Source organism: Sciurus vulgaris (assembly GCF_902686455.1).
Source record: "Sciurus vulgaris genome assembly, chromosome: 12".
NCBI classification, from domain to species: domain Eukaryota; kingdom Metazoa; phylum Chordata; class Mammalia; order Rodentia; family Sciuridae; genus Sciurus; species Sciurus vulgaris.
In genome coordinates this window covers 49,814,551-49,828,433 of record NC_136473.1, presented here as the reverse complement: position 1 = coordinate 49,828,433, position 13,883 = coordinate 49,814,551, and the positions used below count along the sequence as shown (strand labels likewise).

The 13,883-nt window shown below is 37.4% G+C and overlaps 1 protein-coding gene across 4 annotated transcripts in view; it reads right to left on the bottom strand.

The window, feature by feature from the left end:
* Positions 1-4,336: 4,336 nt before the first annotated feature.
* Positions 4,337-13,883, bottom strand: part of FMN2 (formin 2) — a 361,252-nt gene continuing 351,705 nt past the window's right edge. For all 4 annotated transcript variants that reach the window (XM_079106095.1, XM_079106094.1, XM_079106097.1 and 1 more), the window contains 2 exons: positions 5,736-5,817; positions 4,337-4,688 (listed from right to left, as the gene is read on the bottom strand). In XM_079106095.1, coding sequence (XP_078962221.1) covers positions 4,662-4,688; positions 5,736-5,817 — 109 coding nt within the window. In that variant the 3' untranslated portion in view covers positions 4,337-4,661. The remainder of the gene's footprint in view (positions 4,689-5,735; positions 5,818-13,883) is intronic.

Below are 13,883 nucleotides of genomic sequence, written 5' to 3'. Positions count from 1 at the left end.
AAAGGTGTACCAAAATGGCCTATTGTGAAGAAAAAAGCCAATGTTACTGTAGAAATGGGACCACCAGGGGAGAAAATGTGCTTACAGATCACTCTAGCTTGCCTTTATTTATTTTTTCATTCCAGAAACAGAAAAACAGGGTTGCCTTGCCACCCTTCCAAATAGCTCTGCATAGTGGTCTTGTGAGAGAATTTTCCTGTCTTCCTTGGGGAGGATATCTGATAGAGTTGCTATGGTAACGCAGAACACCATAAACCACTCCAAACATGTCTCCCTGATTCAACATATTTGACTGGATGGGTGAAGTTTAATACTTGAAATGAGATACATTCCCAAAAGTTAAATATAAACTATTTCTATATTGACTTATTTTTTACCTTGTACCAAATCCAAAAGAATCAAAGGAAATAACAGTGAAAAATTCTCCACTCTCCCAAATAACAGTTTTGCTCCCCTAGAAGCAACCAATATTATCAGTTCCTTTTGAGTGTCTCAGAAATACCCTATGCAAATGAATTCCTGCAAATTCGATAATCACATTGCACACATTTTACACGAATGGAAGTGCACTATGCACATTCTTGTGCTTCTTGTTTTTTTCCACACAAAAACGATAAAGGTACTAGCTTTTTCATAAATTCTTTTCCTCTAAAAATGTTTCATATCTTCTATATGATGCATAAAATGTTTCTTTTGGAAAACCAGTATAATACCTCATTATTAGACGTTTCTAATATTTTGCTATCATAAACGTCAATTGTCCCTTTAAAATATATTTAACAATTAGGGACCAGTTCCTCTTTACAATATCTTTTCCTCAAGGTCTTCAGGCTGTTCTTGCTGATTTTTAAATATGAACTTTGAAGTCGACTTCTTTCCTACTTGCCGGCCTCCACTCCCTTTTACCTCTCTGCAAAAAATTCTCCTGTTGGCGTTTTTATTTGGATAGTATTAAGTTCATTGGTTCAGGGAGGCTGCTATTGTCAGTGTCTTTAAATTTTTTGTGGGTTTCTCAACTATTTTCTTATATATTTTTTGTTGAAGTTTTGCTGGATTTTTTTGGGGGGAGGTGTTTACTGGAGGTCAAGCACTGGCCATCACACATACAAAGCACATGCTAAGCACATGCTCCCCTATTGAGCTATACCCCTAGCCCTTTTGCTTTTTCAAACAGGCAACTCTTTCCTATTTACAACCTCCCACTGAATATTGTTTGCATTTGTGAGAGTTCTTGATTTCTGTACATTTGGCCTAGTCAATTTATGACATCCTATTATTGTCTCTAATACCTCATTATTTTTATTTTTTTAAGTATATAATTGTTATGGTTTGGATGTGAGGTGTCTTCTATAAGCTCACCTGTGAGACAGTGCAAGAAGGTTCAGAGGAGAAATGATTGGGTTGTGAGTCTTAACCCAATCAGTGATTTAATCCTGATAGGGATTAACTGAGAGGTAAATGAAGTGGTAGGGTGTGACTGGAGGAGGGAACTGGGGGCATGACTTTGGGGTATCCATATTTTGTATCTGGAGAGTGGAATCTCTCTGCTTTCTGATCATCATGTGAGCTGTTTCTCTCTGCCACACTCTTGTTCCGCCTTACCTTGAGCCCTGAGGAATGGAGTCAGCCTTCTGTGAACTAAGACCCCTGAAACTGTGAGCCCTCAAATAAACTTTTCCTCCTTTAAAATTGCTCTGGTTAGATCTTTTAGTCACAGCAGTAAAAAAGCTGACTAAAATAATCTAGCTGAACTGGGTGGGGCATACCTGTAATCCTACTGGCTCAGGAGGCTGAGGCAGGAGGATGACTAGTTCAAAGCCAACTTCAGAAAAATTGAGGAAGCGCTAAGCAACTCAGTGAGACCCTGTCTCTACATAAAATACAAAATAGGGCTGGGGATGTGGCTTAGTGGTTGAGTGCCCTGAATTTAATCCCCAATACCAAAACCAAAAATCCCAACAATCTAATAATCATATATAGTATATCTATGTAATTTATGTATTAGTATTTAATAAACATCAAATTCATGGGCTTCCTGATGTTTGCTAACATGGTGTGTAGTACTTTTACATTGCGATTCACAAATGACCTGATGTACAGGACTCTTTCTAATAATCTTTATTGGTTTGGTAGCAGTGTTACGTTCATCGGCTATCTGTTTGCAATATGGGTTTGGAAGAGGATAAGGTTGTGTTTCAAGCTAGAAATATTTCATTACGAAGCCGGGCAGAGCATAATCTGCTCTAGTGTTTACAACTTTCATTCAGGTCTCTTTCCTCACACTTCTTATTGATAGACATCTTCTTGCAAATGACTTGTCTGTCTGATTTCTCATATAGGCATTCTTCTGCTAAAAAAGAAAATTAATACAGCACATTCAGGAAGGTTCCTAATCCTGATCCTGATCAGCAAGGCTCATTACTGCAAACACAGAAGTTTGAGGTAGCACCTAAGTGTGTAGCACCACCCTAGAGAAAGGGACTTTCTGGCTTTTTCTGAGTTTTGTCTCTCTCCCTCCTCCCACACCCACACATTTGGAAGATCTTCCATGTATTTTGTGGTTTGGGTTTTCCATACCTCTCATTTTAATCAAAAATCAAGTTTGCAGTTTGCTCCTTGTTGCTGTGGGATTGTTTCTTAAGAGGATAAAGGATAAACATCTCCCTGCCTTTCACACCATTTAAAAAATGGTAAACCCCTTCCTATTGCTTTTGATTATACTGTGTAAGTGAAAATGTTTCATGAAAAACCATAATTGAAAAATACAAACTAACAAAGTTTGAGTTCACTAATTGACTAGGGAGTGAAAATGACAATAACAAATTGGCAAATTCAAGGAATGGTTACACAGGATTTTCAGGGCTTGTGGATAACAATTCTTCCTCCCTCCCCCAGCATGGTCTCCCAAATACTATCCACAATAATTTCTGTTGTTAGCATACTTCATTTTTTCTCATCTTTCTGCCCTTCAGTTGGATTAACAAGGTTTTTCTCCTCAATCTTTCATTTTTTATTCTTGTATTTTTTTGCAACAGTGTGTAAACATATTCAATATTATTATCTTCTCCCCCTTTTTTTCTTTGTAGCAATTAAAGCTCACATAGCACATAGATGTAGGATGACCAGTAGTTTGGACGGGGGTCATAGTATTAGCTTAAGAAGGGTTTCCAGGCAAAATACACCCATTTTCATTCTCAAAGGTTTTCTAGTTTGAAGATCAAGTTATTGGTCACCCTACTCAATTGCCATAGTGCCTGGCATAGTATTTTCCACCATTTTTTGGTTTGTCTGTCCCACTAGAATGTCAGTGCCACAGGGATAGGACATTTTCTGTGTCCATTATTCCCAAAGCAGATAGTAGTTTCTGGTACATATTCATGACTGTGCAAACATTTACTGAATTAAACAAATGAAAGTAAGACCCTTAGCGTGTTTTAAATTACTGCCTGAATTTCTCCCATTCTGTAATCCATCTAAAATGTCAGTATTCTTTGTAAACACAAAATTTAGTTATAGTTGTTATTATTTATAATCTAGACTTCATCTACTCCATCATTTTCTGTGATGTGATTTCTTATATTGAGGTCCTTCACTTTACTTTTGTACTTTCCTTATTGGATGTGTCCTTTAGCAGAACTTTGAGTTAGGTTTTTGGATAGTTAACTGTTTTGATTTTCAATGTCTGGGAACACGTATCTCACCTTTGATAAGAATGATATGGGTATAACTGTCTTGATTCACTGTTTTCCATCCATGACTTGAAGACACTATTTACTATTTTTCAGTATATATTGTTGACCCAAATACTTCCCATCTCCTCACACTGCTGCATTAGGGATTAAACACTTGAACTTCTAGGGACACTTAAACCATAGCAGCTGAGGAAGAGCAGGACAGAAGGGATGGTGAGAAGTGAGGGCTGACTCTGGTGTTCCAGTGGGTGGTGGCTTTGTTCACAGAGAGATAACACAGAAGAATGGGCAGGTCTGGAGGGGCAAAAGGACAAGCTGAGCTGGGTTTTGCACATGATGAACTGTAAGGGTACAGTGAGACATCTAATTGAAAAGGTCCGGAAGGTGTTCTGGAACTCAGAAGAAATCTTAGTTTAGGCAAAATGGAATAAATATTTTATCAGGATATTTTATTTAGGCACCACTGCTGGACTTAAATTTTTAAATCCCTGAAATAGTATGCAAGATGTTTTATACATGTGAATGTGCAGGATAACTTACTTTCCTTCCTTTCCTTATCCCTCCCCCTTTAAATGATAATTATAAGGGTCACATTTTCCAGGCAAACTTATGCAATAAGCACACAACAGACACAGAAATGTTTAATTATTCATTTTATTTTCATATAAATTAACATCCTAAAAAATTGAAATAGAAACACTAAATACAGTATTGCACATAGTGATCTCTGTTAAATGTCCTATTATTTCATTGAAGAATGGTATTATACACATTGGAGGGAACTGAGGGGATAGGAAGACTACAAAACAACAACAGGAAAAAACACTAGTGTTTCTTTGCACTTAAACTACAAACTAAAAGGTAAAGAAGAAAAATGATCAGAATGATGTAGTTTTCTTCCCACCCTCAGGTCAGCTGAATTTTGTGGAAGTTGTTACAATGACACATTTTCATTCTGCCATTCATGGTTCATGTTTTCATGCTTATCTTTGCTTTCTGAAAATAAATACAACAGATAACAGTTGTAGTCAGAAAAGCTTAAATATTAAAAAGGAAAGGTATTCAGAGTAGCCCAAAAAGTAGCCCTTTTCATTTCATTTCAAATGAAGATTTAATTCCTAACTTTTTTCTTAATAGAGCTGTTTAATCATATCTCAATTTATCATGTCTTTTCCAATTAGACTACATTCCCTAACCCAATTCAAAATGCTCCTATCTGAAGATGTAATTCAACTTCTCACTTAAAACAGCACCATTTAGGCTGGGGAGATAGCTCAGTTGGTAGATTGCTCGCCTCGCAAGCACTAAGGCCCAGCACCACAAAAAAAAAAAAAAAAAAAAGCACCATTTACTTGCATTGGTAGCAAGTGACAATCAAAACATTCATGAAAACATCTAAATTATCACAGGGAGAAAAATTGTCCTTTTAACCAAGATCTCCTCTCCTGGGGTGTGCAACCTGAAATTTTATTTTAAGGGAGGGTGTAGGTAAGAAGAAAACATTAGTTTGTTAAACTCAGTCTATGGACCAACAGCTGTCAACCAGCCAACTCTGTATAGCTGCTAGGTTATGGAAGAGGTCTGAGAACCCTGGGCAAAGCACAATGCTGCACATAGCATTTCCCATTGTGTTTCAGATCCCAACACAGTGAATCCCATATCCCAGGCACTCTGGGTTCAAATACAGCCTTTGTCCCTCATGCCTGTGAAATGAAGAAAGTGTAAGATGGCTTCATGCCCCCTGAGTAATGTTCACATGTCCACATATATGCACACACTTAGTAGAGTCATCTTAATTCAGTTTCAAATATTGAAGACTGAGATTCTCTTAACTTGCTGAGTCTGTTTAAAGTTTTAGGCATAAAGACAGGAGATTCTTGGAATCAGAAGCTCATCACTTATCGAAACTTAAGAGGAAAGTAAGTAAAGTATTATTACATAAGCTTGTATGTATTGTGAAGACAAGGTTCCAAAGACAAAGAAAAGCACGTTTAAAAAAAAAAAAAAAAAAAAAAAAAAGAGGAAGAACAGTTAAATACTTACAATTCCAGAGTCATGTCTTGGTTTTATTTTATACAGTGATTTTCCTTTCTTCTGCCTACACACCTCTTCAGCTTCTTTCACTCTGAGAGGGAAGAAGACAATTTATTTAGAGAGCAATCTACAAAAATCACTACAATCCATCTTATATTCGGAGAACAACATGACTCATTAAGAATTTGAATCATCAGCTGGGTGCAGTGGCTCAGGAGGCTGAGGCAGGAACAATAAGAGTTCAAAGTGAGCCTCAACAAAAGCGAGGCACTAAGCAAATAAGTGACCCTGTCTCTAAATAAAATACCAAATAGGGCTGGGGATGTGGTTCAGTGGTCAAGTGCCCCGGAGTTAAATCCCTGGTACCCCCACCCTAAAAAAGAATTTTAATTATCAGAAAAATACTACTGGCAAAGGGAGATTGCATGACACTGACTTTAAAACATCAACTGCCATTGCCATTGAGGCTTTTTCAAGCAGAGGGTCTCTATCTCTGGATGAGAGTGAGTCCTAAGATTAGCTCTCTATTACATACATAGGCTTGGCAACATAACATAAATCAGAAGAATTGCCTAATTAAGATTATGCTTATTTAAAACTATTTTAGACTCATTGTCTATACTAAACTTACCTATACATAAAAGTCATCTGCAACTAATAGTTGGGCAGTTCCTAAAAACTGAACTTCATCGAACATAGGAGACAATCATCATTTAATTGGCAAGAGAAAAGAGTGAATAGTAATAACATTTTAACACTTCTATGTTTTCTTTTTGTATATACATTCCAAGGAAAATAGCGCTAGAGTTACCAGAGGTATAGTTCAGAAAGGATGCTGCTTGGAGATAAATCCTGCATTACTTGGCATTGCTATTTGACACTGGTAATGTTCTAACACCTCTGAACCTTGGGACTCCTTCAAATAATAGAAGGGCTCAATCACACGGAAACATATTACATTATTACTACACACAGTTGTTACAAAGACTAAACAGAATTCATTTTAAGTCTTTATGAATTGTAAGACATTATAAAAAGTTATGATTACTTTAATTAAACAAACAACAAGGAATCTGTAAACTGGGACTCTTAATAAAAAGGGTGTTACAAGAAGAAATGTAACTTCTCGGGTTAATTTAATTTTTTATTCTTGTGATTTTTTTCCCCCCGTGGGAATTAAAACTGAAGTATTTCTGGAGAAACTGAACAGGCTGCAGTTTAATCTCAAGAAAATACATTTTATGTAGACTTTGCAGTATAGTTTCCTGAAATGGAAGAATTATAAATATATTTCTTGGGCCCTGTGGCAAATGGTTCACTGATTGAATTCATCTCCTCTGCAACTGACTCACTCCTCTTCCTTAAACAATAGAATGAAACAAACAGTTCAGGTTAGCAACTCAAGATTGATGCTACAGTTTACCTTAAAGCATGACAAATGAAAGTAATTCCTTTTAGATGTAAAATGCCTGTTGGGTTGATACTGTTAGTAATTCCAGAATATGATGACAGTTTAGACGACACTCCATTGTTACCACTTTTATTACTTTCAACCCAAGCCATAAATTGCCTTTAATCCTTCCTCTAAACATCTGACCACAAAAACATTTTCTTTATAACAAACTAAGGATTGCAGAGTCCCTGTCTTCCTCAGAAATAGCTACCAGTAAATTTAAGCTGAAGTATTTGGATAGGGAATTAAGGGCACTTTTTTTCAGCACTTAGTCAAAATCCAGTCGATCCCCTCTTAAATTTAGTTGGAGTTCTTGAAAGCATTTCACGGTATTTAAGAAATTTTACTTTGTAAGTATTTAGATTCCCCAAGTATCCTAATTTTCTCTTTATCCTATTTATTTTGTTCTCAAAACACATTTTTATGAGGATCACAGGAAGATGAATCTAATATAAACATATTTAATTTTGCTTAAAACCAAATACACTGATTCTTTATGGCAGAGATGATGAAAACGGAGGAGAATGTGCGTCAAGGAACCTCACAAGCTGTTTAAGCTTCACCATTTATTTGACAATCATTTATGAAGTAGTAACTCCAGGTCAGGGTTGGGTGCAGCTCCATTTTACAAGGACAATTAAATTCACTGTCTAACAGGAGAGAGATACACGTAAGTAAGCAAATGACAATGGTGCGTTGAGGGCAACCACCTAGTCTTGTGTCAGGTATGACTGTTCCAGAGGACGTTCCTGGGGTTGGTGGGCAGGGGCTATGAAAATCTTTCTGGAGAATGATGACAAGAGCCTTGTTTAAAAGATAAATCTTAATTATTCATACTTTCCTCAGAAAGCTGAAAATGGGGTCTGAGGGTGAAAGAAAAGAAATAAGACTTACAGAAGAACATATGCAAAGAGTCAGGGAAGGTACTGAGCCTCACCAACTGTGAACAGTTTCCCCTTCTGCTGCTAAAGGATCCCCACACTACTGGATGCAAAGTTCAAACTGGTGCTCTGGTTTATGCCTCAGTTTCTTATACATCTAATGTGGGGGAGTCAGTCTCCTCTAGAGTATGTGTCTCTGGAGATGCATACATAAAAGACTTGAGGGGCTGGAGAACTGAGCACCAGAATCACAAACAGGCCACTTTTTAATTAAATGAGAAGATTCATGGAGAATCTGTTAAAATGCAGCTCTCCAGGCCCACTGATACACATTCTGACCTAGGCCCTGTGTTATGCATTCACAGTATCACCCAAGAGAATGTGATGGTGGTAGCCTGTAAGCACCCCTTTGAGAAACTGTAGTCTGAAGTCCAGCTGTGCATCTGAACTGACCTCAGAGGACAACAAGTCTTCCTTATCCTTCTGTTTTACCAGACTGTCAAAATTTGCTCACTTCAGCACAGTGATTCCCACCACTCCTAAGTTTCTTAGCAAATGCTGCTTCCTACAAATGCCAATTTTATTTCAACACAACTCTGACAATAAGAAATTTTTTTTCCACACTTGAGACAAAAAAAAAAAAAAAAAAAAAAAAAAAAAAAAAAGAACGTGTCCCTGGAGGTCAGACATGCTTCCAGAGTTGGCAGAAAAATGAAAAATAATGAAGGAGAAGTCAGTACAGAGAGGCCTGAGCCAGCGGTAGATTTTGGTGTCTTCCTACATGGGCTATGGTGGAGGGTTTTCCCAGTTGCCATTTTGGGTCTTTTGACTAACGCATTCCACCCTTTTCCCTCCTGCCCCACCCCTCATTCAATGATGCCTAATGTTTCTGAAACCGAGCAGGAAAAAGATGTTCATTTCCCAAGTCAGCATCAAAAGTTTTAAGTGAAAAGGCATAGCAAAGATAAATTTCAAATAAATAAGAATCACCAGTATGGTAACTTTGGAAGAAGAATGGAGGAAGGAAATAAAAAGAAGTTTACACAGAGAGAAAGCAGTTAACCCAGAGAAGGTATACTGAGAGAGGAACCCATGGCAGTTTTGAAGACTTCCAAATTTCACCTGCATTTGAGTTTAACTTCCAGTCTAGATGGGGTCTATGGATGTTGTAAGGGACATAGCCTTTGTGCACAATACGTGAAAGTACATATATTTTCATGTGGTTGTATTCACACCGATGGGGCATTTGTTAATCAAGATTTCACCCTAAGCTGGGCTTGGTGGTGTAAGGCTGTAATCCCACTCATTCAGGAGACTGAGGCAGGATGGTTCCAAGTTTGAGGTCAGTATCAGCAATTTAGGAAGAACCTTAGCAACTTAGTGAGATTCTGTTTCAGAATAAAAAATTAAAAGGACTAGGGATGTACTCAGTGGAAAAGTGCCCCTGGACTCAATCCCTAGTACCAAAAAACAAAAACAAACAAACAAAAAGCTTTTACCCTATTAGAGAACCTTTAAAATTTTTAGGATGACATCTATAATAGGGTCATTTTAACAGTTGACTTCCAATCAGCAATCTAGATAGTAGAAGGAAAATATAAGCAAGATCAAATCCTATAATATGGAAAAGAAACTCCTCATTCATCATGTTTAAAGATTTTGGAAGACAACAACAACACAGGTATCAGAGACTAGAAAACAGAAAATAAAGCATTATCTTTTAGAAGGAGGAGAGGGATATTAAATGGTAGATAATGGCCATAAATTTTTATGTTAACATTTTTTTCTGCAATCTTTGTCTATGAAATTTCAGAAATAAAGAAAACTACACTCAATAATTTCAAAGGTATTCCTTAAATAGAAGACTAAGAGGAATCAACAAAAATGAGGCATTCTTTTTTTTTTTTTAAAGGAATGTTTAATTATAGGAAATCATGGACAAAAGACTTATGGAATCAGGTTTGACAAAAAGCAGGTAACCAGGTATCAGAAAAACAATTTCTGTCCAAAACTAAAGTTTCACTCTGGCAATGCTCAAAAGGTGAGAGGAATGAATGAATGTGTGATTCTCAGATAATGAAAACTTGTTCCCTTCAAGGACCAATCTTTATGTAAGTTTCAAATAGTCTTTTTGAAACAAAAATCAATTATTCCCTTTCCATAAACAGACGATTTTCTTGTAGCCCAAGTTCACTGTTGCGCACATCACTGTCACAGTGTGCCATGATACAGGGCCACCCTCCTAAGGTCTCCTAAGATACACAAGGTGCCTGTGCAATAGCTGGACACTGTGCTTTGCCAGCTGTGTGTGTACTTCTGATGTCTTCTCTTTCTTCCTAGGATGGAGGACTGCAATCCCTCTCTCCAGCGCCAGCATGCCTGTCGTGAGTAGATTCTCCATTTCCTTGTCACAATTTCTATTTTCCCCAGAGGAGAAAACCAGATAACTAAGCTGACTTAAAGGGTGCCTCCAGTTAGAATAAGATGCTGAGTTAAGTTCTCGCTAAAGGAATGGATTTCCTGGACTTGTGGGAAGTAATTTTAGCTGCTACAGGGCTTCTGCACACCTCCCCCACCCCAACTCCCACATACTTCAGGGTACACAGCTGCGTTTGGGAGGCTAGGGAGGCAGGAGGGCTGACTTTCAGACAGGCAGGGCGTCACACCCCTACATTTCAAAGAATATAAATTTCTTAGACACTGTATACCTAGTCATCTTGCACCATTCAATCTGCTTGTTCAACAGCTTGTCTGTGCAGATAGAAAGTAATGCTGGAATGAATGTAGAACTTGAAATTCAAGCTCATCAAGGTAAAAAAAGCGTGACACCCATAATTGATAATGACGGAGTTCATGATGCCACAGAGTCCCAGTGACAGGAGAAGCGACAAAGCTCTGGTGGGGGAATATGACAGTGAGGTTGTCCTCAGGTTGAAACTGTTTTCTTGGTTAAAAACAAAAACAAAAACAAAAAGCCAAAAAACACAAAACAAAACACCCACCCCCCGAAAACAACAACAACAAAACCTGGATAAAACAAACCATCTTTAATTATGAAAGTTTAAAATATTAAATTTACTCTAAAGCTTCTTATACAAAATTGATCTTCTAAAAAATAAAGTTCCAAATGTCACCTAAAGAAACTAAATAATCTATTTCGAGTTTGCTTCGAGTAGTCAATCTATTTTGAGTAGTCAAGTAGGAACAGCTTCAGTTTGTTTTAGGATCTTAAGCTTAGATGTTATTAAGCAAAGAAAATTTGATTCTAGGAGAATCAAAAGATTTTTAAACATCACAGTGTCATAGGAAAAACAGATGTAAGAGAATTAAAAATAGTTGCTATAGGTTTTGTTAAAACTTGTTTTAAATGCACATTATTCCTTTTATTTTCTCAAAAAAATGTTTCTCCAGTTGTGTCCTTTTTATAACTGGGTTCACTTACACTCCTGGTTATTCTAAACAAAGAAAGTGGTTTTTCATTTATCTCCTAATAAAGATGCATTTTGCTCTGCATTCTCCTCCCTAGCCCCAGACCCACTTATTGTCAGGCAAACATACACAAAAAGTTCAGTGTGATTAAGTTTAAAAACAGTTTTTGAGATGAAAAAGGAAGATACACTCTGGCAAAGATACAGAGAAAACAAAGCAGACATCCCTGCAGCCAGCAGGCAGTTCATCTACCTTCTAGACCAAACATGGGGCTGGCCACAGTCTTATCAAGAAAACAGATATGTTCCCATCGTTCAATCCAGTGAGAAAGGGAACCATCCTCCTGCCACTAAACATCAATAATTTTGTCTATATAAATATCTGTGGCAGATGGAGGCATTTCCTACAGGCTCCTGCTCATCTTGCTGAGAACAACACTTTTGTCCTTGGAGTGTACAGGCTTTACAAGAGATTTAGGTGCAGCACAGAGCAGCGATGTCACTGGTCAGAGTCCTGATACAGAAAGCTAAGAGTAGACATAATTCATCATTACTCTCAGTTCACAATGCACTAAAACACAGCACCATTAGATCTGCCCATAAGTTAAAAACTTTGTATCCAAAGGAGGAGGCAGTGAGAGGCGGGGTTTTAGATAAAGGCTGGTTAGGAGTGCCAGCTACCGGCCTCTCTCTAGATGAAGACAGAAATAGGTATTAGATGCCTTGTGGAATTAAAGAAGAATTGGGGTATTTATTCCTGGCTTTGACTTCTCTTCTTTATAACTTGAATGACTTAAAACACACACATAGAAAATTACAAAACCCCTGAGATACAAGGAAAACAAAATAAACCAAAATGTCACTTAGCATTTCCCCAAATAAAAAGAATTTAAGCTTTCTCAGGAACATATTTTGAAATCTCATTTCTGAGAGTTTTTACCTTTTCCAGAGAAAGCACTGCATTTGCACCTCATGTGGTGACACATAACAATTAAAATAAGCACAATGTAGTTCCTGACAGGAAGAAAATCAAGCTTTAAACAGATGTTTGTAGTGCTTGAAGCAAGTGCCGGAACAACAGGAATAGTAATACACAGCAAGTGCAGCAGGACATTGTTCTGTGAAATCCTGGAGCACAGGGCCAGCACAGGCTTTGCATACGATGTATTCCACTCACTTTCCAGTGACAAATGAAGCAAGTCCGCTGCTTTTATGAACAACAAGATCTAAATCTCCAGGAATATCTGTAGTTTGAAATCTATGATTTCATGACAGTTAGGTATGTATGTTCTATACTTTTGTCCTCAAAACTGTAGATGTATTTCTCTCATGAATATAAAGCTGATAAGCAGAGATTACATGTATCATGGTTTCCTGAAACTATTTTGGGGGATACATATGGTGAAAAGAGATGGAGGAATAATTCATTCAAAAGAAAAATATGTTAAAGCAGTTGAATTAATTCCTTATAGTCTGAATCTCTTTGATGACTGGCTAAGATTATTTAAGACCCAGAACATTATAATTTATAGATAAGCTATCCCAGGTATGATGACTTCTACCTGTAATTTGGAATGACTATGGATACATTAAAATGAATAAATGCTTCTGTGTCTTAAAAAAAAGTCATATATATATACATAAATCCTTATTCCCATTTACCTCTTGCTTATTTAAAAAAGCCATCAACACTTTCCTGACAAATCTACCATCTGTTTTTCTCATCTTTACTATCCTCTACTACACTAATTACACTGAAATGGTTAATACACCTCTAATTCCTTCAATTCTCTTATCCTTTGGTCCTCAGGGAGTTTTCCAACTTTCTGGACATGCTTCTTTAATCTTTTTTGCTGCTTCTTGATTTCCCTCACATGCCATTTTCCCCCAGGACCCTAATCTTGACTCCATGGTATGTGTTGGAAATTTCCATTTTGTAATTCCAACTGTCATTTCTAGGGCAAAAGGCTTTTAGAGCTGTACCTCTAGCTTTTACCTTTAACCCAGGCTCCAGGTCCTAGTTGACATTCTCCCCCTTATCCACCTGGGCCCTGGTTAAGATCATAACTCTCATAAAATTCATCAGTTCCCAGATAATCCTCAGAATTCTCTCTTCCTCTTTACCAGGGCCTCGATGCATTCGCAAATGGTTAACAAGTTCTGTTATTAATTATTCCTCAGCAATGATTTTAAAAATCTGTCCCAACCTCTTTAATTCCACTGTCCCTGATTGTTTGTCAAGCCTCCTTACGTCAGCTGGACCACTGCCATCCGTTGCAGACTGACTTCCAGGCTGGTCTAACTCATCCTTCACAAACATGGGAATCATCTGGGCTCCTCATTCATTTGCCAAGAAAAAAATCAAGTTCCTTAGTGAGGTATGCAAGGCCGCTGG